Source organism: Myxocyprinus asiaticus, chromosome 28 (genome assembly GCF_019703515.2).
Source record: "Myxocyprinus asiaticus isolate MX2 ecotype Aquarium Trade chromosome 28, UBuf_Myxa_2, whole genome shotgun sequence".
Lineage (NCBI taxonomy): Eukaryota > Metazoa > Chordata > Actinopteri > Cypriniformes > Catostomidae > Myxocyprinus > Myxocyprinus asiaticus.
In genome coordinates, this window is record NC_059371.1 from 13,266,712 (window position 1) to 13,290,453 (window position 23,742).

General features: G+C 39.6%; 1 protein-coding gene across 3 annotated transcripts in view; it reads right to left on the reverse strand.

Moving 5' to 3' along the window:
• Window positions 1-23,742, reverse strand: part of LOC127418972 (tensin-2-like) — a 79,659-nt gene that overhangs the window by 24,590 nt on the left and 31,327 nt on the right. For all 3 annotated transcript variants that reach the window (XM_051659922.1, XM_051659921.1, XM_051659923.1), the window contains exons 4-18: window positions 11,483-11,521; window positions 9,710-9,748; window positions 8,950-8,999; window positions 7,835-8,018; window positions 7,214-7,264; window positions 6,977-7,099; window positions 6,556-6,620; window positions 5,752-5,835; window positions 5,542-5,654; window positions 5,207-5,267; window positions 4,972-5,047; window positions 4,685-4,814; window positions 4,078-4,143; window positions 3,409-3,525; window positions 833-2,281 (exon numbers count right to left, since the gene is read on the reverse strand). In XM_051659922.1, coding sequence (XP_051515882.1) covers window positions 833-2,281; window positions 3,409-3,525; window positions 4,078-4,143; window positions 4,685-4,814; window positions 4,972-5,047; window positions 5,207-5,267; window positions 5,542-5,654; window positions 5,752-5,835; window positions 6,556-6,620; window positions 6,977-7,099; window positions 7,214-7,264; window positions 7,835-8,018; window positions 8,950-8,999; window positions 9,710-9,748; window positions 11,483-11,521 — 2,647 coding nt within the window. The remainder of the gene's footprint in view (window positions 1-832; window positions 2,282-3,408; window positions 3,526-4,077; window positions 4,144-4,684; window positions 4,815-4,971; window positions 5,048-5,206; window positions 5,268-5,541; window positions 5,655-5,751; window positions 5,836-6,555; window positions 6,621-6,976; window positions 7,100-7,213; window positions 7,265-7,834; window positions 8,019-8,949; window positions 9,000-9,709; window positions 9,749-11,482; window positions 11,522-23,742) is intronic.

Sequence of the window (23,742 nt, forward strand, 5' to 3'; positions counted from 1 at the left end):
AAAGAGTGTTATGGATCTTAACCCCATTGAGCTTTTGTGGGATCAGCTAGACTGTAAGGTACGTAAGAAGTGCCCGACAAGACAACCACATCTATGGCAAGTGCTACAGGAAGTGTGGGGTGAAATGTCACCTGAGTATCTGGACAAACTGCCAGCTTGAAATACATTGTGATCAGCTGAATGCCACTTTGGTGAATAAAAGTACCAATTTCTTTCCATAAGAGAAAAATCTGTACATTATTCCAAACTTTTGGCCATCAGTGTATATTTGACAAAAATATTTGTTTTTTGATAAAACTTGTGTTGTGTTGACAATTGTTTGATATCCATTAGATGATATGTTTTTGTGAATATTTTTAATGAAAGATCAAAGGGATAAACAATAAAGAATTTTTCACAGCCTTCTTTGCTCATATTTACCAAGGGTTCAAATATTTTTGGCCACCACTGCCAAAATGTATGCATGTGTGTGTAGATCTGCGTATGCTGCAGCTGCAGAGCAAGTACGATTCTTGCTACTGCCAGAACATACACTGACATGGTGTGTTGAGCATGCTGCTGCAGCACAATTAGACAAATGCAATCCTTGTGAAGCATATGTAGCCAGGTGGTGCTGGAGAGGAGAAGAGTTTAAGTGAGAAAACTCTCATAGAGTGATGCAGCGAGACTGGCTATCTATAAACAACTGAGGCAATTGAAATGCTAGACAAAGAGGGAGTACGCTTGTTAATTGGCTAAAAGATTACATTTCAAAGGACCTATTAGATTGGGCCATGTAGAGTTTCATGACTGAACTTTAAGTCATCAATAATTTTAGCAAGTTATTTCTCACCTGTATTTCTGTCAGAGGTGTACTGCTGGGGGTGTGCGTCTGTTTGGCTGTCTGTTGGTCCACTGGTGTGGGGCACTGGGCCTGGGCAGGAGGCGGAGGGAGGGGGTAGGGGGGACGTGGATTCAGACTGGTAGCCCGAGGCATATCCACGGCTCTCTGAAGGTGAGGGCTGGTAGGGGGAGCAGGGGCATGCCTGGTGTGGCGTCTGGTATCCATTGGAGCTGCTGCTGTATTTGAGATCCAGATGGATGTGAGAGTGGGACCGGGAGGGTTCGGGGTATGCTGGGTGGCCGGCAGGCAGGGGATCGAAGTTGTCTGTGAAGTCATGACTGTGGGGCACGTAGGGCGATATGGTGGTCCTTCTGTGCCAATATTCTGCTTCTCGTTCCCTCTCCCACTGTAGCTCTGCCTCTCTGTCTCTGTCCCAGTGGAGTGGCATTTCTCTGCCCCGCCGTAGCCCTAACTCCTGGTCCCATAACTCTGGACCTCTCTGGATATCAGACTCTCTACCACGCCTCAACCCAGCATCCCGGTGAAGCTCTGCTTCTCGCTCCCAGTGTAGTCCGTCTTCTCTGTCCAAACGGAGGGTGTGTAAATCTTCTCGCCGCAGGCAGCAATCCCGACATGGGCAGCCAGGCGTCACTAGGCCATCTAACATCATGACGTCATGGTAAGGACCAGAAGGTTTCATGTGGTGCGGATGGTTGTGGTGATGATGGGGGTATGGAATGTACTCGTCAGCCCTACAGAGCAGTCGCCCAGTTGGAGACAGACTATGCGGATTGGGGCTGATGTCTTGGGAAGGATACGGGCACAAGTGACGTGATGGCCCCTCTGAGCAAGTGCGGTGAAGGTAGTGCTGTGGGCCTTGTTGGCGGTCCCAGAGCAGGTCTGGAGGTGGCAGGGACTGGTTAGGATGAGCGCTGTGGTGTTGGCAAAGCCCAATGACCGACGCCATACCTGGAGAAGGAGCTCCAGTGTGTCCGTTAGTGGTGGGAGTTCGATCAAGGTAATAGCCATTGGATAAGTGATGGAGTCCATCGCATCCAGGCTCGACACAACGTTGGGATCGGTAGCCCACCCGACACGAACATGAACGGCCTAACCTCAGTGACCCAGTTCGTTCAGGGGGCAAGGAGTCGCCGTCGTCCAAAATGGCCGTCTCTCGGTCACGATCCCTCACACTTCCTTCACCTTCAATTCCACCCAGGAGCCGGTCAAGTTCTTCCCTCTCATGCTGAGTGGGCGGGGACGGTCGTGTTGGTTCATTGAGGCGGTCAGGTGGGATGGATGAGTGTCCAGAATCAGTGCTGACAGACAGAAGCTGACTAGGTCTCTCATCAGAGCTTCTTGCAGGGCTCCCATTGGTGGAGGCTGAGCCTGCAGCACGACGCTTTTTGACCTGTGCATACAGGCTACCATCAAGAGGTCCTCTTGTGTGTGCAATATCTGGTGGGATGTATGAAACAGGGATTTTGAGAGGTCATGATTTGGTGCAATACAAATGTCTCTTCAACAAAATGTATGTATAGTCTCCACTTTTGTAGCATTTTGCTCCTAAAGTCTACTGCTAATGTTAGTCAAGCTTTCTTGTGTCAAAAAAGCTCTAATTCAGTTATTCATGACCATTTTCCACCCTCTCTTCGACCCTCAAAATAAAACATATTATTTATGCTATTGTACCTTAAAGAATTCAATTTGTAAATTATGTAAATTTCTTCACATGTGAAATGAGTAACAACACCCTTACAAAACTGCTGAATATTGAATAACCATTAATATATAAACATAGGCGTCTATGGTGGTTACAGCCCTGGCGTAGTTTCCATAAGCAGTATGGGTGGACAGAAATGGGAGCATTGCATTGTGAACGTTAAGGCAGTCGCACACCGGATGAGAAGCACCACGCCACGTCATGGCTAGCACAGGACATGTCGATGCTTTGGTGGCAGGTGCACTGCAGATACACACAAACGTTACGAAGGCTTTTGTACTTCTTCAAGAATGATCAAAGTAATGTTGATGAGTTTGCAGGTTAGTGATTAAACTTGTGTAACTGCGCAAACTGTACGATTTGAAATGGCGACGCTCATTATGCCATTTGTATTTATAGGTTTCATTTAAGCTGTCAACCCACAAAAAGACATACTTGTAACTGAAAACACATTGTGGAGGCTATATGAAAGATTCATATACACAATATAGAATCCAGTGATGGCTAGAGTAAATAATCGATGTCCTTTAATAATGATTTGAGTCGAATTTATTGGAAATCTATGCGAGTTGCATTCCGTGGCGCAGCAGAAATTTGAGTAGCATCCGGAGTCGTTGCTGGGCAATGCCAACAGATGCCGAGCGGCAGCTGTGTTTTGTAGTGCGTTCCTTCATAGAAAACTATTGTTTCGAATTTTAGAACGCACCTTGTCGTCCGCCAGATGCATCCGGTATGCAACCCCTTTTGGAGTAGAGTCTATAGTACATCAAATTCCTTTATTTAAGTCAAATTTTCAATGATATGTTACATAATGCATGAATAAGTGCCAGTTGTGGATAAATGAAAGGATGGATAGATGTACCCTCTAAGCTGTCCTGATGTCTCTGATTGAAGTTCTCATAAGAGTCCCAGCGCACCACAGGATCATTTGTGTTATAGTCCACACTGACAGCTGGATCATTCCTCTGGCTCGCTCTCCCTAAATCACATACACGTACATCAAAATTTGAGTTTTCTGGCTGTTTCTGGCTGTCCATGTCTGTTAACTTTTAAGCCATCTACTGTATATTCTAGTGTACCACTGAAAGTTGACAAAATTCTTTGTATAAAGATATAGAAAATTTACAGCCTTTCTCTTCTGGTAAAATTGACTAAATATATTGATGACTCATCCTGCTCAGGGGCGTACACAAATCTTTGTTCAATAAAATGCTCTATAGAATAACAATTGCCCCTCCCCCTTAATTACAAGCATCACTTGCTACTGACTAGCATTAACAAGCAACAAATCATAGTTTGGCACATCTTGAACTAAGGTATTAGATATATTTTTCTATATAAGGATATATAAGTCCTTCGATATGTCCCACCCCAACTTCGCATTTCAAAAGGCAATACGTAAACACAGGAAAGAAAAGGAAAATGCACATCAAACCATTTCATTGGGTTTTTACAACAGCAAATAAAAAGTTGTACATTAGTAACACATTTATTTGCTGTTTGAGGAAGATAAAAGACAGTTTCATCTTACCTTTGATCTTCTCTGGTCCAGACGAAAACACAAACTCCACTGTGGCATCAGTGGGGAATCTGTCATCTACAAAGAACAATTCAAAGTGTTAATCATTGGGAAGACAGAAGACCACTTACAGCAAACAACCTTTGCCATTAATAATGGTCCACAATGGCCATTCAATCATTCTTTTATGTTGTTTCACATTTTAAAAGCCATAAAGCCATTTATATAGAATCTAAAGGCCAACTCCATGCTACACGCAATATAAGAAATGTTCAGGAATCTTCTCAGAGTTTTGCAAGCAACTGAAGTTGCCTCCCATGCTCTTATGTTAAGCCCATAGAGAATTCATTATGACGGTAAAATCTGTATCACATCTCAGTTATGCAGCTGTGGTCAGCAGGTGTTTCCCAACGGGAACTTGGGTGGTAAATTACAGCACAGCTAAAAGAATACAGACCGACACAATAAAATAAAACCACATTATAAAAAGTTCACTCACTCACTCAGCTGATATCCCTAGGCAATTTCAGATTCAAGTGGTCAGAATTACATCTACGTTTAATTGTGAGAATATAGGAGTTTGGCATGTGACTCTTTGCATGTTCTACTATGAATGTACCTGAACAGGCTTCATCCAGTTCCCCTTTGCCGAACCACAACTGAGCTCCATGAATAGTGCAAGTATGGAACTGCAGTCGAAACACAGAGTCTCTTTCAGAAGCCTGAACACGTCTGTGATAACACTTTACCTACAGGAGAGAGAGACAGAGAGAGAGAGAGAGAGAGAGAGAGAGAGAGCATAAAAGAAAGAGACAGAGCAGGATAAAAGGAGATTAAAATTATGGAGAATGTCTATAGTTTTGACAATGCTAATATATCAGGGACAGTTCAAACAGATGCACATACCATGATGTCTCCTTTTAGCAGCAGTGCAGGCTCAATAGTGACTATCAGCCTTCTGCTGCCAGAGCCCTGCAAATCACTACAACAGCACACACACAGATTTAAAAATGAATTCTTTAAATAAAAGGAATAGTTCACCCCAAACTAAAAATTCTGCTATAATTTCCCTTTCTACATGTTGCTAAAAACACATATGACTTTCTTTCTTTAAACTGAGCTATTTTAGACTCTTACTCACTATATGCCAGAAGTGTAGACAAGTTGCATGGACTGATAGATCTTCAGGAAAGGGAAGAAACCTGTGAAAAAGTGGGTGAAAAGTGAGACAGAGATTAGCTGAAAACTGATTAGCTGAAAACTCCTCTTAGTCTCTCCTCCACTGCATAAGATTAAAAACAAACTTGCAATGTGTGTGTGTATTTGTGCATCTCTGCAAGTACAAGTGTGGTGGTTTTACTTAAATGAACATACACTCACACATCGAGATTCACATCTCACATCCCAGTGAACTAACTGAGAGCTTATGTATCAGTGGCGTCATAATGATGTCAGGGAATGATGTAATTCACTCACCTCCATCTTCCTGGAAGTTGGGGATGGTAGGAATGAGGACCTGATGGAGGAAGAGAGGACTGCTGTTCATTTTAATGGCCCCTGAGAGCAGACCACCAAAGTAATAGATATACCTGCAGATAGAGATACAGTTAATGAGTGCAAAGAAAGTAAGTAAGAAGAGCAAATGTCAATGAAAACCAAACAAGTCAAAAATCTGGAACGATGTACCTATTCTGAGAGGGCTGGAGAGAGGAGGACACTATATCTTCACAAAACTTTCTCATGGCCAATGTGCTGAGGGCCTGATCTGCTCTGTGTGCACAAATTCAGTTGAAGACATGTAAGAAACATCATCAAAGCCACATTCTTGCGTTAAAGCCAACATGAAAACAAAATAACCCCCTTTTCCATTCTAAATAAATGTCCCTGGTCTTATTGTGCATGAGTCTTCAGTGCACATTATTCTAAAGAGAGAAAAAAAGTATTTTTCAACACCTCTTAAACTTCTGTTTTCCACTTACATAACCAATGTTACGTGGGAGGGGAAAATACTATAAATCAATATTATTAGATCTCTCTGGAAAACCAAAATCTGATTGGTCAATCACAGAATTCATGTGTCTCGTATCACTCCACAGTCTTTCTTCTCACAAAATAGAACAGATAATTTGAACACAATTCAGCATTTCATAAACTTATTTGGTAAATGGACATAAAATAAGCAGGATAATATACAGTCAGCTGGTTATCACACAAAAAAACACACAAAAAAAAACTTCAGGGTGATACAAGACTAATCACACTGTATGAATTTAATTTGCGGTAATGACTGAGTGGCTGTACACCATCCCTTTCATGTATACTTCCACTTTCTATGATCCACTGAAATTCTGATGGATAAAATAAAGTCCCGTCCAACATTTTTTCTTGCTTATATCGGAAATACAGTATGTCATATGTATTGTGAATACCATTTCATGTAAAAGTACATTATCTACTGTAAATGTGGACAAATGGCCCAAATGGACTTACCCCGCTGATATCTTGCTGTAATGCATGTAAGCAGCAATAATAACTCCTGTCTTTCCTTTGTTGCCCTGAAAAACATCCAATGCTAATAATCAATAAAAAAGCACAACAAATGTAATGTGTACTTAAAAGTCTGGCCAACGCAGACAAGACGGTCACAAAGATCTGGACCATCTGATATGAATCCTTCCAAAATCACTGATTTCATCTATTAGCTTTCATGCTTTCACTGGTGTTTTACACATCTCATATATACTACAAGCTCTGTAAATCATTCAACCTCCTCTTGGGTCTGACTTGATGTTTATCGTCATCTGTGGTGACTCTGCAGGGTGGTCTTTAGGATCATGTTAGCACACTTTAGTACTCTGTCATTGCCTGTGACCCTGACATGAACTGTCTAAAGACAGCAATGAACTCTGACCTTGCAGTGCAGAACAACCACATGCTGGGGGTCGGAGTTCAGCCAGTTCTCCATGGCCTTGCACATAGCACAGATCTTATCCAGCGGAGGAGCGTGCATGTCTGGCCAGCCGAATTCATGAACCTGAGAGATAAAGAAAGAGACAAAATTGAAAAACACAGAACCAATTTTAATCTTGGGTACTTAAATCAGGCCTTTAAAGTTTAACCGTAAAGCATCATAAAAATGAGTCCCTACCTTTGGGGATAATCGAGTGATGTCATGTCTTCTCTCAGACAGATTAAATAACTGCGGAAGGGAAATGGACCGGAACAATGAAAATGCCACTGACACAAGCAAATGACTATGCTTCTTGTTTGCTAACTTAGGCAGACATAAAAATACACACAAGGAGAAATTCTCAAAGAATGAATTGTGGATGCTGATAGCATTGTTTATTTGGACATGCTGTCTGCATTGTCTTAGCACCCAGTTCACTAAAGGAATTATGTAAATCAGGTAACGGCACAAACAGCCAAAAAATTATGCAATCTGCATGACGCAATTCCCAAGTTTGCGGGTCGGTTCTTGGGTTGTTTCAAATTCTGTTTTACATCTGCTTTCTGCAGTGGTATTAGCACAATAACGTTAACCAGGCAAAAAGCGCTAACTTTGTGGTGAAAAGAATTACAACTACATCATTTAGATATGCATGGTGAGGCACAATACCAGCATAGAGAGACTGGTTAAACTGGATTGTTGGCGGTTAGTGAATAAGATGCTGGTTTTTGCTCTGAAATACCACACACAAAAGTTGCACAACTGTTTCGTGAACTCGCTCCACAGTGTTGTGATCACTGCTGTGACTGAGTCACATACCAAAAACTTGTCCTGGTGTTTGGACTTGAGCATGGCCGCCACCTCTCTGAGATTGAGATGGTACCGCTGCTCTTCCAGCAGAGGGGGGAAAAACACAGAGATGATCCGCTCTGTGATGTAGGTGAGGTCGAAATCATAGTGCCTCTCCATCACTCTGTCCATTACCCGGTCCACACTTAAGCTCCTGAGAGAGAGACAGAGAGGAAAAAAAAAAAAAAAAGAGTACACTTGACAACCCTGCTGAATTGTTTTTGTTCAAGTGTTGATTTATTTCCTATTGAAATAGCAAATTGAGATGGGACACTTCGAAAAGTCCCTTGTTTTGAAAAAAGAAACAAAACAAAAAACAAATAGCCTTTCGTTTACATTTTTGCCATGAATCATGATTGGCTACTTTTATTGAATAAAAATATGTATATACCTGTGAGTGCAAGTACATTTTCAAAGAATATATTCTAAAAGTTGATTTTAAAAGTTGGTACACTAGCATATAGATGGCCTAAAAGATGGAAGATATAAGAAAAAGTCACAAAACTTTTTGATTACAATGTCTGAGTTGCTTTTTGGACCATAGTAGCTGGTCCAAGGTGGTCTATCAGCTCTAACCAACTAGACTAAGATGGTGTTCCAGGGAGAAATCAGGTCCACCAGCCAGTAAACCAGCTTTGACCACTCTGGACCAGCCAGAAACCATGTTAAAACAGCTACCATGAGAAACAGGTTTTTGATGGATTTTCCACATCAGTGGCTCTCAAACAAAAGTTCTTCAAAGCAAAACCACAAAAATCATTCTTATCATGTGAGAGTCCAGTAAATATGCTGAAAGTCACTTCAGTGGATAATTAGAGTTGTGTTTGTCCTGAGAGTTTCCTTTGAATGGATGCAGCTGAGCTTTCACTGGTGTACAGCTGAACTGACCATTCGCCCTGAAACATGCTTGAGTTATGAGCTCTCTGCTCTTCATCACACTGCAGCCAAAGTAGATTTTTGACTTTTCACATCAAATCCAAAGGGAATAAAACCCTGCTGAGATGAGGTAATTTGCCTGAGCTAAGTACATATTATCAGTCTCACTCTTGCATCAAGATTTGATGCTTTAAAAACTCAGGACTTACCTCGGGAGAGTGTTTCTCTGTTTGGTGTAGGTCAGAGACTTGGTTGAGCCCTGGAAAAAGGACAAAATATGATTATGCCATTGTATTTGAACACAATAAACTTTTGTCTAGGTGGCTATGCCAACTTTTGGTTAAAAAAAGACCCTCTTTTATTTTATAAAATAAAGAGTCTTACTCTTAAGCAGATGCACATGTGCAATATTGAAATAGATGAATGCCACTGCAAGAACTAAATCGCTGTCTACAACCCAACAGCAAAAGAAAACAAAGAAAAGAACACAACCTATTCTTGAAACATCTAATGGTTCAAATTGGTAAACTAAACCAAACTAAATTAAATTAAACAAAAGTAAACCCATATGAACTAAATCCAATATGTATGTCCTAACCTTGATTTATCTACATAAACTTTCAAAATACATGTACAGTATATGTAAATATGCAATGCTGTGATCAAGCAGCCAGTTCAGGCAAAGAGCTTCAACAAAGTAAATCAGTGAAGGATTTCATTAATTCAGGGTATGGTAGAAGCTCATGCACAATTTGGATAATACAGCTGAACATATTGGTTGAAGACATTTTTTTTATTCATCCAAGTGACTTCACCAGTTATATAAGTACTCAACTCATGAACTGAAGAAGCTCAGATGATTAGCAAAACACCTTCAAACAACAATACAAATCCACTGATGTGTCCATGTGTGAGTGTTTGTGAATATGTATGTGTGAGAAAGAGATAATGAGAAGGGAAATTGCTTACCAGATGCTGAATGTGTCTAGATGAGGATGTCCCCCTCCGCTACAACAGATGATAGGACAGATATGAGATCAGAAACAGTTTAACAAGACACAAATGTGCCCAATTTTGGCATATTTTTTTACTTTAACAGACTAGGAACAAAAACATAAAGCACACTAATTAAATTACATCAAACACACATTGACTGACTTAAATCCTAGTTAGATGATAATGAATAATTCCAAATATATAAGAGCAGAACCTGTACGTATAGCTTTTCATACACAAGGGATGGTAGAAAGAAACACTGCAATGTCACATTTTTGCTACCAGGTGAAAAAGTTGGAGAGTGAGAGACTGAACGAATGAACAAGAAAGTGAAAATGTGTGCGTGCATGTGTGTGTGTGTTTGTGTGGTAATGTTGGATGGATGAATGGATGTTGGATGCAGTTCAGTGTAGAATAAAGTTCATCTCTGTGAAAAAGAAAGTATGTAATACTCAAAAGAGTTTGTTTGTGTACATGAGCATGTGTGTGTGTGAGTGCGCATGTGTGTATGTGTTAGTGCGGATGTGTGTGTGTGTGTGTGTGTGTGTATGTGCGCGTGCACAGGTCCGAGGCCTTTATGTTTACAAGCACACATGCACATATGTGAACATGAAAATGATGTACTTGCTCCTGAACACTCAATATTTCTCTTATTTTTGATCTCCCCCATTCCTTTTCAGTGGCTGGCCATTTTTGACCGGGAACACCACAAGCGTGACTTTGTGCCATTTTGTACAAAATAAAAGCATTTCAAAACAAACTTCCTGGTTAAAGCACACTAGTGTGATAAATAGTACAGAATATTTTCATACTTTATTTTATATTGCCAAAATTATCCACAAATAATGCTTTTTTCACTCAAAATGGAGGTGCATAAGCTCAGGTCAATGAGGCCTACGATCAATAAGTCCAAAAAAGAAATACAAAACCTGTGCTAATTGAAGGAAAAAAAGTTGGCATAAAGATTTCAACCAATATTTGGTGATAATATAGCATAATGAGGGATTTATAAGCTATTTTTATAGGCCGGTCATTTTTGACCGGGAATACTACAAGTGTGATTTTGTGCCATTTTGTACAAAATAAAAGCATTTCAAAACAAACTTTCTGTTTAAACATTAAAGCACATTAGTGTAATAAATAGTACAGAAAGTTTTCATATTTTATTTTATATTGCCAAAATTATCCACAAATATGCTTTTTTTCACTCAAAATGGAGGTGCATAAGCTCAGGTCAATGAGGCCTACAATCAATAAGTTCCAAAAAGAAATACAAAATCCTTGCTAACTGAAATAAAACAAGTTGGCAAAAAGATCACATCTAATATTTGGTGATAATATAGCATAATGAGAGATTTATAACCAATTTGTAATCGCTTATAAATTAGGTAAAAAAAATTAACACAGCACAAGGGTTAAAGGAATATTTTTCATCCATCTTTTTTAATTCCTTCAACTTAATCAATTAATTGAAATGGTGACTGTTTTAGTTTAAGATAGGCCTAGAATAGAATATTATGAAATGTACCGAATGCTTAGATTAAAATTAAATAACATATAAAACAATAGGAATTTTATGCCACCATAATTTAAATATATGGGGCATTTTTCCACTTTTGGTGGCATTTTTGTCCCAAGCCCTGGTTAATTTCTGATCGAAACATTGGAAATAAATCCGAACTGGTAGAAATAAAGCAGATGGAGGGATGAAGAGAGAGAGCAAGATAGAGAGAGAGAGTCACTCACCAGTTCGGAGGGTTGTGCCGGGATGCAGGCTGTGTTGATCTGAAAAAGAGGAAAGAAACATGACTCAAACACGAATTCTGCATCACCTCCACCATCCAAAACACACTCGCTCACGATTCTCTCGTCTATACGTTCCTCCCCAGGATGAGGGTAAGGGAGTGGTGAGGCAGGATCTGCAGGGATGGGGTGAAGGAAATACTTCCCCAAAGCAACAGATAAGAAAACTGTCTGCTGATAACAACTACTTAGACTGGAGAGAGAGAGAGAGAGAGAGAGAGAGAGAGAGAGAGAGAGGGGGGGAGGCAGGGGATTTTTGGCGATGGGCAATAACCACACTGAAAAACCCCCCTGCTAAAACCAGTCCGAGCTGGTTTGCTGGTCGTAGCAGGTTTAATCTGATTTTAGGTGATTTAAGATGGTCTTCCAGGCTGACCAGCTGAAAAGTGCCTAAAAAACCCTCTAAAAACCAACTAACTTGCCAGTCTGACCAAGGAGACCAGCCACCTTTTTTTTTTTTTTTTTTCACAATGGTAGTACACAAATACCTCTTGGATTATTTCAAAAACAAAAAAAAAAACAGGACACAACAACATAAATTGTGGTATGCACATCACACACCATGTTTACATGTCTACATGATTTGTCCTAAAGGGGCAAGGGGGTGGAGACTTCACCTCATTACAGTACAGTGCGCTTACAGGTGAGAAAATAACTGTGTGCTGACAGTCAAGCTTACGTAACACGAAGTCCCCCGCCCGGCACATCCGATCCCCTGCCCAGTCCTGTCCTGTTTGTTTGGCCACAGGAAAAGGGCTGAGGCAGGAGAACTCACTCTGAACCAGAAATATTACACTTGGTCTTGACCTATGACTGTGTGTTTGTGTGAGTCAGACAGAGATAGAGAGTTATTAAAAGATGTATGTTTTTGTTCAACAACACAATGAAACATAACTTATGAGGCACTGGAGGAAAGAGGAGGCCTATTTGTGGTAGTATGTATGTTTCTCTCTGTGTGTGTATCTCCATATACTGTATATGCTGTATATGTTTTTGTTTCCTTGAGGGTGTGATTATATGTGAATAGTTAGCGATCAGTGGTTGACAGCATAGATACTCCACTGACAATGGCTCCAATTAAATTATGGTATGTTCTATATAGCATACTACAATACCACACTGTAAAAATGTTAACCTAAAAATGAACGGCGATCTCTGTCACCAATGGTCACTGCAGCTCGTATCACCGGAAGTCGCTCTGCTCTCATTAAAAATCAATGGGATTGTGAAGCTTTGTCGTGCGATGCCACCAGCGGTGTGAACGGGGCTTTAGCATGTTAGACATGCTGCTGTTGTTGCACAATTAGACATACGTAAGACATACTGCATCAAGCATGTAGGACATGCTGCTGATGCACGATTAGACATACATACATATAATTCTCATGCATCAGATCTAGACAAGTGAAACTGGGGTGGAGGAGGGTTTCAGGGAGAAAACTCACAGCACGCTGCAGAGAAACCGCCTTTCCTACAAACAACTGAGGCAATTTAAATGTTAGACAAAAAGAGAGTACGCAAGTTGATTAGCTTACAGATTACATGTCAAAGGACCTATCATCTTTTGCCATGGAGTATGCAAGCCGATTGGCGAACAGATTACATGCTTAAAGGACCTATCAGCATGCACCATATAAAGTTTCACTACTGTAATTTACAGCAATAAAGGAGCTTTCAGAATCTTTCTTTCATTAGTGGTGCTTGCTAAAACTAACATGACTATTACTGTTGCTCAAGGATGCAACCAAATATTTAAGATTGGGGGTGGGGGGAGTGGTCGAATGGGGACAAAATGTAAAATTTTGAACAAATCCATCACCCCACACCATTTGCTACAGACATGAATGATATCTCAAATTTTGTGGCTCCTTGAAGAGAGGTGTGCTTTTATTTTTCTAAGCCATTGGCATTAAAATTGGGCAAATAAAAATCCCACAGACCATCTAGTGATTAGAATATCATAGAGAGGCCCTAAATGTCCCTTTGTGCATGCGTGTGAATGCGTTGCAAGCTGGAGATGTATGTAAAGATAAAACATGGACAGAGAGAGGAAGTGTAGATCAGAAGGTGTAACATATATGATGGGGAGAGAAAGATATGTAACAAGGAGTGATATTGTAATCAGTGGATAAACATATGAAGGGTAGGGATGGACATGAGAGGAAAGGAAATGGAGGCAGGAGGGGGGAGAGGGGGAAAGAGAGATAGAGGGATGTCAGAGCATTGTAGGAAGTGTGGGAGGAGAACAAGGGCGGACGGGGGTTCGGCTGTAAACAGTGTAATTATTGCGATTAGTCTGAGCAGAATGAAGGACCCTCAGGAGGGGTAGATACCAACTTTTCCACACTTTAACTATTTACTGACGGAAAACAGCCCTTAATGGAATATTTTATAATGAGTGTTCATAATGCTAATAACTAAATGAATGGCATACTTTTATGAATTATTATACAGTCAATATGGGACGTCAGTTTGGGACTAAAATGCTAAATGCTTGGGATTTTTTTCAGCCATGGTTAAAGGAATATTCCAGGTTCAATACAAGTTAAGCTCAATCGACACCATTTGTGGCATAATGTTGATTTTATTTTGACTCATCCCTCCTTTTCTTTAAAAAAAGCAAAAAACTGGGTTACAGTGAGGCACTTACAATGGAAGTGAATGGGGCCAATGTTGGAGGGTTTAAAGGCAAAAATGTGAATCTTATAATTTTATAAAAGCACATAATTCTTCTGTTAAAACTCATGTACTATTTGAGCTGTAACGTTGTTTAAATCATCATTTTTACAGTCATTTTAGGGTTTGTTGACATTACATCTTCATGGAAATTAAGTTGTAAAATTGGCTATAACTTTAAACAGAAAAGGTTAGTAAGTGATTTTATCACACTAAAATCATGTTTGTACGCATATTGTTTATGTCTTGTGGCTATACTTTTGAAAGTGAGTATTTTAACTTTTACGGATTGGCACCATTCACTTCCATTGTAAGTACCTTACTGGAACCCAGATTTTTGAGTCAAAATGTATTTTTGTGGTAATCAATATTACGCCACAAATGCTGTCGATTGAGATTAACTTGTATTGAACCTGAAATAAACCTTTAAATACTTATTGGATTAGTATGAATCATTTCCTTGACGGGAGATTTGGTGATCTGTTTGCGTGGGATGTTATGTTTTTTTACAATTGCATTTTTGTTTATGTTTTGCTGGCTGATTCAACAGTTGTCTTGGACTTTATTTTGACACCCATCAGCGCATATGCTGCATCAAACAGCAATAAAATAGGATATACAGTAGAAATATCCTATTTGAAAATGTATTTGTTGTATGATTAATACTGTAACCAAACGTTTTTGGTAATATAGGGGTTATCGAGTTAAAGTGATATGACTGGAGTCTCATGTGAGTGTACATCATTTTAAACATATTTGTCAAAATGTTGGAATCATAAAAACATTTTTTAAATGTCAATAAAATCACTGAGTGCACTTTTAAAAAGTGTCTAACTTGTGCACCACTAGTGGCACAAAACAGAGTTAAACATTTCAAACAATAGTCTTGTCCCAAACTCAAGCCATTGGCTGAACTAATGTTGCTATATTGAGCCACTCAAACAAACAAAACGCAATTCCATTGGGTGCTGCAAGTGGTGCAAAAATTACCCACTTTGACTTTAAGATGAATGAGGGATTATGACCTCACAAGATATGTGGAGTGATGTCATAATTACCCCTGAGGGGGGGGGGGGCAGAGTCAAGGCAGATACTTCCAATGCCTAAAAAAACCACAGCCAGCATGGACAAGTGCTGACAGAGGGGCTGGAACAATTGCATATAGATATACACAGACATAAACACAAGTAAACACAAAAAGACAAACATTCCTTTGTAGGCAATCATCTATATCAGTGGTTGTACTCTGGTGGGTGGCAACCCAAAAATGTGACAGAAGGTCTGAAAGGTCTGTTCTGATAGTGGCGCGAACAGCAGGGCAAAAACGGTGCTAAATGTAAATATTAAAATGTAACTACAGCTATAATAATCAAGTGTAGTTACAATAGCAAAATAGGAAAGGAAATATGACCCAGACTACATTAAATATGGGTTACTTTTGGGACTGTGTCGTCACAATGTAATGTAAATTCTGGGCCCTGAAGAAAAATCAGTTGAGGACCACTGTCCAAAATAACATGCACAAAAGTGTTAAAAAAAAAAAGTCATCATACACAAGCTGTACATAATTATGCAATCAAACCACTCATTTTAACTATTAGAAATTAGCATTTTCTTCAATTACTGATGCATGAATCAGAGGTGTCAAGCAAAGCTCTTCTTAAGCACTGATTCCTGCATGTCCCCTAACAACACTGTCCTCCTCACTTCACTGTAAACACACTCTCAGCTTTGAGCAGAGCTCATGGGAGAGGCTGGGAATAGAGAGGTCAGCTGATTGCATCTTTTTATTTGGATTGATTGCCTAAATGGAGATCCATAACTGAGATTCTTTCCAAACACTTGCAGACAAGATGTATACAGAGAATTTTTTTTACTGTAATTATCCTCTAATTAGCTCTCTCTCTTTCTCCTTTGGCCTCTATAATAGCAGTTTATGTATTATATCACCCCTTTTATTGTCTTGTTGCCAAACTAAACAGGAACTGCAAATCTCCAGAGATAAGCAATCAATCAAAGACGAAAAAGACAAGATAGATAAACAGAAGTAAATATATTCCATCCAAATAAACCAAAACCAAACAAATAAACAGTATATAATCATCAGATATCAGCAGTGGAAAAAACCCATGGCTTCTTAACTTCGAGAGAACTGCATGCCACAGTTGGTTTGATCCTCTGTGTTTATAAAGTAATTTATAGCTACTATAAATGTGAAGACAGGGACATATTGGATGATGTCCTTAAATTATAGAAATCTTTCTTCACTTGAAAGTTATGCGTAAGGACAGCAATCAACAGGGAGCAGAGCATGTGGTGCCAATTACACAGATGATGAAATCCAACAACTAATGCCAACTGCTTGGCATTATGTGGGAGAAGAAAAAGGAAAAGCTTATTTGAAACATCTTTGAGCAGAACAAAATCAGAAGGTCCGTCAGAAAAAATAGAGCTATTTTCATAACAGATTATTGTAATCTGTGAAGTAAGAAAAAAATCTATCCGATTCTAACACAAAACCTGCAAATCCTCTTCACGCCTTGTCAAATCCATCTATTAGCACATTTGCATGGCTTTCCAAAGGTGAAGTGCATTTTTCAATGTTACAAATAATTTCTCCCATCCTAGCTTAATATGCAGAGACAAAGGATATCTAGCTACATGGGGCTGTTCACACCGAACTCGCTTTTGTGTCGCTTTAGATGTTCGTCTGTCACCAGGGAGGTTTCCTAGCAACCCAAATTGATAAACAATGCTGCAACACTAGCATTAGTGCTACAGGTGTACGATCATCAAAAGAGAGTACAATTTACCATGTTTTGAACACCTGTCTCTGCAAACTTTTGTTAAACAAGCTTTAATATCATGTAATGTAGGAACTTTGATTCATTGATCGATATTATTTAATAAATGTGAATGTTTATCAATAACTTTGTAGTTCTCCCTAGGTGCCGACATGTTTATGTGACTTCACGCACCTGTGTCTTGTGCAAATCGGAGTTGAAGTTCCAAGTTGGAACAGTGACTTCAAGTGGTGTTCCATTTCACTTTTCCTTGTAGGAAGTTGGAAATTCAGACTTTCTGAGTTGAATGGAATGCAGCATAATTTCTAAAATGACATCATGACAAAATGCTAATTGGCTGATGACATCACTAGCAATGATTCTGAACTTCAAAATAAATCAGGCACCGGTAAAACATCTACGATACTCTAATAAAATATTAGCCATATATGTTGCATGCAAAGAGTACTTTTGAATGTCCTTCGACGGAGAAAGATGCTTTTTGGAAGGGGCTAACAGGGCCAGGGTACACTATCAAAACATTGCTCTGTTATTTTTAGCATCCTGACCAATCCATTATAGAAAGACTGGCTCAAACAGTGGTGTGAATTTTGGGCAGGACTCTCTGTTCAACTAATAATAGATAAAAGGAGTGTTCGAAAAACCTGTTTGAAAACTTTTGCAGTTCTGTTTAGTTCCCATTAGAGGCGCTGAAATGACACGCTTTACCTCTATATAACACCATGCATGCTGTTAGCTTGATGATTGTTTTCATTATGAATCATCAGTGTGATCTACTTCAACTGTTTAAACAGCATCTGCCAACACATCAGCCGTAGCTTCAGGCTTTCCTATGGTCTTAACCAGAGATGCTGTATGGGACATGTTTCAATTTCTCAATGGAGAAAACTGATCTCCAAAAACGCCATTATAAAGCATGCTTTAATCTCATAAGTGGAAGACAGGAAAACCCCATGTTTTGACATTTCTACAGCTTTGGTCGAAAGGTAATACATCAGTAACAGCGTCACTGACTGCAGCAGCAACTGATTCCATGATGGTTTTATACTCCGTTAGTTCTGTGTAACTCTGTTTAGGAAACAAGTTTTTTGGCGTATATCTCTCGTCGTTACCTCAACATTAGGAGTCGGATGTAATCCAGACCTCTGAGTCAGAGTGCCAGCCTCTAAATGATTCACAGTGAAACTAGCATAAAGATTTGGACAAAGCCTGGAGACTCACAGAGTTAGGGAGGCCAGTGGTTAAGCCAGTGGATCTCAGTTTTTTTTTGGTCGCTCCACCCTTTGAAACAAGAAAAGCTTTTGCTTTTGACAATGCCATCTTCATGCTGTTTCAGAAGGGGATCTCTGGACAATAATTTACCCCTGATTAATGATACTGAAAAACTCTAATAACCCCTGAAATAAAAACGGACCTGATACCAAAGCCGTCAAGTTGGGTCTCTGGGTACGTGCCTAAGCCCACACCAAAAGGTCCACCAACTACACTTCTCCACACATTATATGTTATTGAAGGGCCGATAGCAGTCACGGAACACTCTCCGCAAGACAATCGCCCGCTCATGCACATCTACCCATCAGAAAATTCCTTCGCGCGCACTCACACCCATCTCAAAAAAGTCATTCATATCACTCGTGCCTTCTATTTAAATTCTTCTGAAGCCATTCGATAGTGTTGTGTGTGTAACAGACCAAAACTGAAGTATCAATTAATCTTTTCCCCCATTTGAAACTGGTGTGCACAAGACATCTTTGTTTACATACGCGCAGCTGTGAGTGCACTTGAAACTGACTATAAGCGTTGGGCTGTCGAAAGCTCCATGCAGGAAGCACTGTGGTGCCTGCCGAAAGTTTAAACAAAGCAGGAGAAAAGGTAGAGAAGAAATCGCGCACACTGATTTTGTGTGTATTGTCACTAATTTTGTTGAATGTGTGTGAAGTGATTTGAGAACGGGTCAGTCTTCCATGCCCCCCTACAATACCTGCCCCACACTTTGAGAACCACTGGCTTAAACAGTCCTATTTATACACACACTGGCCTCAGGGAAGCTCAGGAAACACGTGGCATTGATGATCTCATAAAGAGGGGTGACAAAGTGAAAGATTTACTGGAAGAGTCCACCCATTCACTTCCCAATTTATATAAGTTCACATCCCATTTTTGCCACCAGTTACATGTCCTGTACAACTGGAAACTGGATCCCTTTTTCCCTGAAAAGTGGTAGAAATTATTCTTCCTTCATTCTACGGGTTTCTCTGCCATCCATTCCTCTCCTGCACCTACCCTCCCCCCTTTTTCTGTTCTTCTCCTCCTTGTGTGACGCTCTCTCTCCATGGACTGAATTTTCCACTCTGGCACATAGATAAAACCCTACCGCTCACAGGATGCTTGAAACACATGAAAATCATGGCCGGGTCAAAGGGGGGGCTAAAGTTTCCTTATGCCCCCCAGAAAACTTCTGACACCCCCCTGTTGGTCTTATGAATAAATTGGATTGGATTGGCACTTGCCCACTCTAAATGCTTGAAACACACAAAAATCATGACCGGGTCTAAGGGGGGCTGGGGGGCACTGCCCCCTAGAATTATTAGAATAAAGGGATTCCCCCTTGCCGGTCCAATGATGAGACAACCACTTGCAAACCCTAAATATAAACATTCCCATACAATTGAATAAAATGTATCATATTATAAAATAAGTCAGAGCCATGTCAGTGGGTAGCCCATGACATATACAAGCTATTAGTTCATGGGGACCCAGGTTCAAATTCAGGCTAGGCCGTGTCCTAAATGTTGGTATATAGTTACTGATAATATTACTTTTCCTTTAAAATTAAGAAATTATACATATTTTTCTTGAAATAACTTTGGTAACAGTACTGAATCACCATTTTTGGAGGTTTTGGGCATTTAATGTTTAAAGCTACCTACTTTTCATTCTATGTTAATCTAATTTTAGATAGTTTATCTAATAGTTCCCACTTCAAAAACATGGCATTTGTGCCACTAATCCTTTAAAAGAGTCTTAGAGATCTATTGCTTTTTATGCCTAGTGGACACTACATGACTCAAATTCATCTCCTTTCATGTTTTGAGTCGGTGACTGGTCTGCGACGAGAAGTCTTAGATATCACGACGTATGGTCTTGTTGTGTGCGCACTCCTGTGACATGCTGAGACTAGTCCCAGATGCTACGACTTGAAATCTAGACTTCTTGTCATCAGGTGTGAGCACTGTCCCGACGAGTGAGAGACCGTTATGAGCCAAAGCCAATGAAATATAGAGAGAGCGCAAGAGAAGGGCAAGGTATTAGGAAGCAGGAGACAAAACTTTTACCCACATCTCCCTACCTGCTGTCTTTATTTTTTACAGCTTTTTAAAATATTTTTTTCATTTGCAAATGGTGCCAATAAGCGCAAAAACGTGCGCGAGCCGTTCTTTCATGTTTGTTGACATGTTATCAAGAATAAACTATGCAAGTTTGTGGATTAATTTCATTTCTTCACTTCACTTCTTAATTTCAAGCTGCATTTTGGGTGATCCGTTTGAAACAGCACAACGCTAAAGGCAGCTGTTACGGATGTTTTTTTGCCGGTTACGTGCGGATTTAAAGGGAAATAAATGTATGATTGGAAAATTTTAAAAAGCGAATGCATGAACATACACAATAGTACACAGATATGAGCAGCATCCACATTAGAAGCTCAGTTACAGGTACTGCACTAAAATAACTCTGAATTCTGCTCTAAACGTCATGTTTGTGAATAATTAAGAGAAACTGTACACCGTTTTTTAGCGCTTTCTTTCTTGCCTTTTACTTTTTTGCGCTTTATTATCATTCTGTAATACACAGATGTAATGATTAATGTATAAGACTCAGAGACTCTCAGAGACTCTCTCCTCAAAATCCAAAGACAAGTGGTTAAAAGAGACAACCAGGTGTAACGGTGATGTGTCACGCTTGTACATTTGTGATCGGACCACCCAAAACGCATCTAAATACCAGTGCACACATGGCCTCAGTCAGGGACGAAAGGTCATGTGGTTGATACACTACAGTCCTGTATTGTGCGCACCAGCACAATGAAAAACAAGACTGTGAATCACAGAGTGTCAACGGCAAGTCGTGTAGTGTACGCTTGGCTTTAGGGCCTGGAAGGTGTTTCCTGGGGTTTAAGGTTGTAGATGAGGGTATGTCATAAATCAGATGAAGAAAGTGCAACTGACAATAATTCCCTTTCATATCTGTTTTCAGGAAACTGGGTTTTTCCTTGTAAGTGGATGACAGATATATGATTCTTGTTGGCTACAGACCAGATGGCAACTCATCTACTGTAAGACAGAAGAGAGTATTTCACCCAAACAATTACTGATACAAACTTAACTTAAAAGAGGAATGAGTCAGTCCTGATAAACACCATCTGCTGCCAGCTGTCATCCTGGAGAAAGCTGGGATATTTAGATTGCTAATAGTTTCGTTTAGTTTAGACTGCATTAGGGAGAGAGAAATCTGACCTTGAACCTAAAATCAGACTTTGATTCTAAACAACTAATGGGCCAACTTCAAATGTTTCATTTAAAACAACAGATTTTAATAAGATGGTTATATGATGCTGTTTGAAATAACACAAAAGGAGGTCAGTTTAAACCAATGCAGTGACCTTTTTATTTTATTTATAATTATAAGTAATATTCAGGTCTATGACACTAGGAATAGAGTCACTAACTGTATAAACAGATTTATAAAAACAGATACAACTCTAAATGGCTCCTCAATTTAACTAGCCATCCACGTCAGACCATTCTTCTTCTATAAAGTATTTATTTGGCTCCTTTCCTATTCTCTACGGTCTACATATCTATATTTCCAAGAGACAGAGCTATTCACACTGTTAGCTTAGACTTTGAACATATGGACATTTCCATTTAATTCACATTTTAAGTGTGCAGCTCCAAATCTGTTTAAAATCCCATAAGGGCAGTGCAGTGAGGAGGTGAATAAAAATTGTTCAAATCTATTAATGCCACAGAGCCCTGTGAGTGCATAGAAGCTTAAGAGAGCAACAGGAAACAGTTGAATCGCCTCTGACTGGATTTTCTAGTGCAGAGAAGAAGGGCTTACACTGATGTTCTACCCTTCGCAGTAAAACATCTGCAGTCGCTCCGCTCTGAAATTAATTACTGTTTTGGGTCAGATATGTAATAACAGAATGAATTAGTATCTGAGTGAGATTTGAGGTTTGCATTGCAGGAGTGCGCAATGCCAAATTTAACGCCAGTGTTTTAATTTCTGAGTGTATGTTCTCAATTCTGTCAAACATTTTTGAGATGTTACCGTTTGAAATCACTTTAAAGGTGAAGTATGTTATTTTCCTTTGTGAAATACTTTCTTGCAGAGAAAAAACAAAAAATATGCAGAGACAACCTAACCCCTTAAAATTGCCCTAAAAAAAGTGTAAATCTTTTGTTCATTTGAGTATCACCTTTGTCTTAGATGTTTCTCTTAAAATTGTTGACAATGTAAAAGTATAGAGCCCGACCACCCCAACTAAGCAACACTGGCTCAACCAATGGGGTGAGTTTGGAGGCAGGACTTTCTGTTTATCAGCCAATGACAGATGGCGGGCGGCGGGGGGTGGGTGTATGAAAAAAGTCATAATTTTTGCAATTCTGCTTGGTGATGCTAGTGGCACTTAAATTACACACTTCACCTTTAATTTGTAGAGCAAGAGTTTGTTGGACCCACCTTGAACACATTACTTGGAATAATGCCATGGTATTCTTACTTAAGAGGACTTAAGTGTACTTGAAATTTGTCTTTGTTCTGTCGTGTGAGGTGCTAAGTGGTGGAGCACTGGTCTACGCTCTGGAGGGACAATAAAGTATTTTTTTAATTTTTTTTAAAGGTCATGTTGCCCACAGTTCTCCAGAGAGGGTGGCCACTCCCTTCCAAGGGAAAGATGATGACTACCACTGCAAGCACAGAGCATCCTGATTGGCAATGGTTGGTACACATACTGTACAACTCTTCACAAAAAGTATCTATACACTTAAGGCACACTTTAAAAACTTTGATAGTTATTGCATTAGAGAACAAAGTATCAAAGCAAGTGGCATTTGTTTTAAAGTAAGCCATTTCATTTATGAGCAAAACCAAGCTGGTTATGTCCTAAATTAGAAAACAACAGACATACTGTTAGTATCTGAACCCTTTCTGGTTGCCAAACATTAGTAGAACATGTCCATAGTTAATGTAAGGGCTGCACAATTAACCAGAGATTAAAATCGAGATTACAATTATGACTGCCACAATTATCTACTCATCAAAATTGTCAATTACAGAATTCCCTTAAGGTAAACTCCAGTCAGTCTAAATGTTATATTTACAACCTGATTTTTTGTTGCTGTTGTTGTTGTTTTTGCAACATTGTGTATTATAACCATTCAGAGACATGTCCGTAGTGCACTTGAATACAATTATGACTGTTTAGACTAGTCAAGGCCCAGACAGAATCAGACTGTTTGGGAATTTTCTGTGCTGATTCTGTTGGAAAACCTACAAAAATTGTGGAATGGATTTAAACAAATGTGTTAAACTTAGTTAGGTGTACTGAAGTCTTAATGGCTGCTGAAGATAATATCAAATTAGCTAAAATATTTAATAAACAAACACTTAGGGGACAGGGAATATTCCGTGGAATTCTGCGCACAGATTCAGTATGGC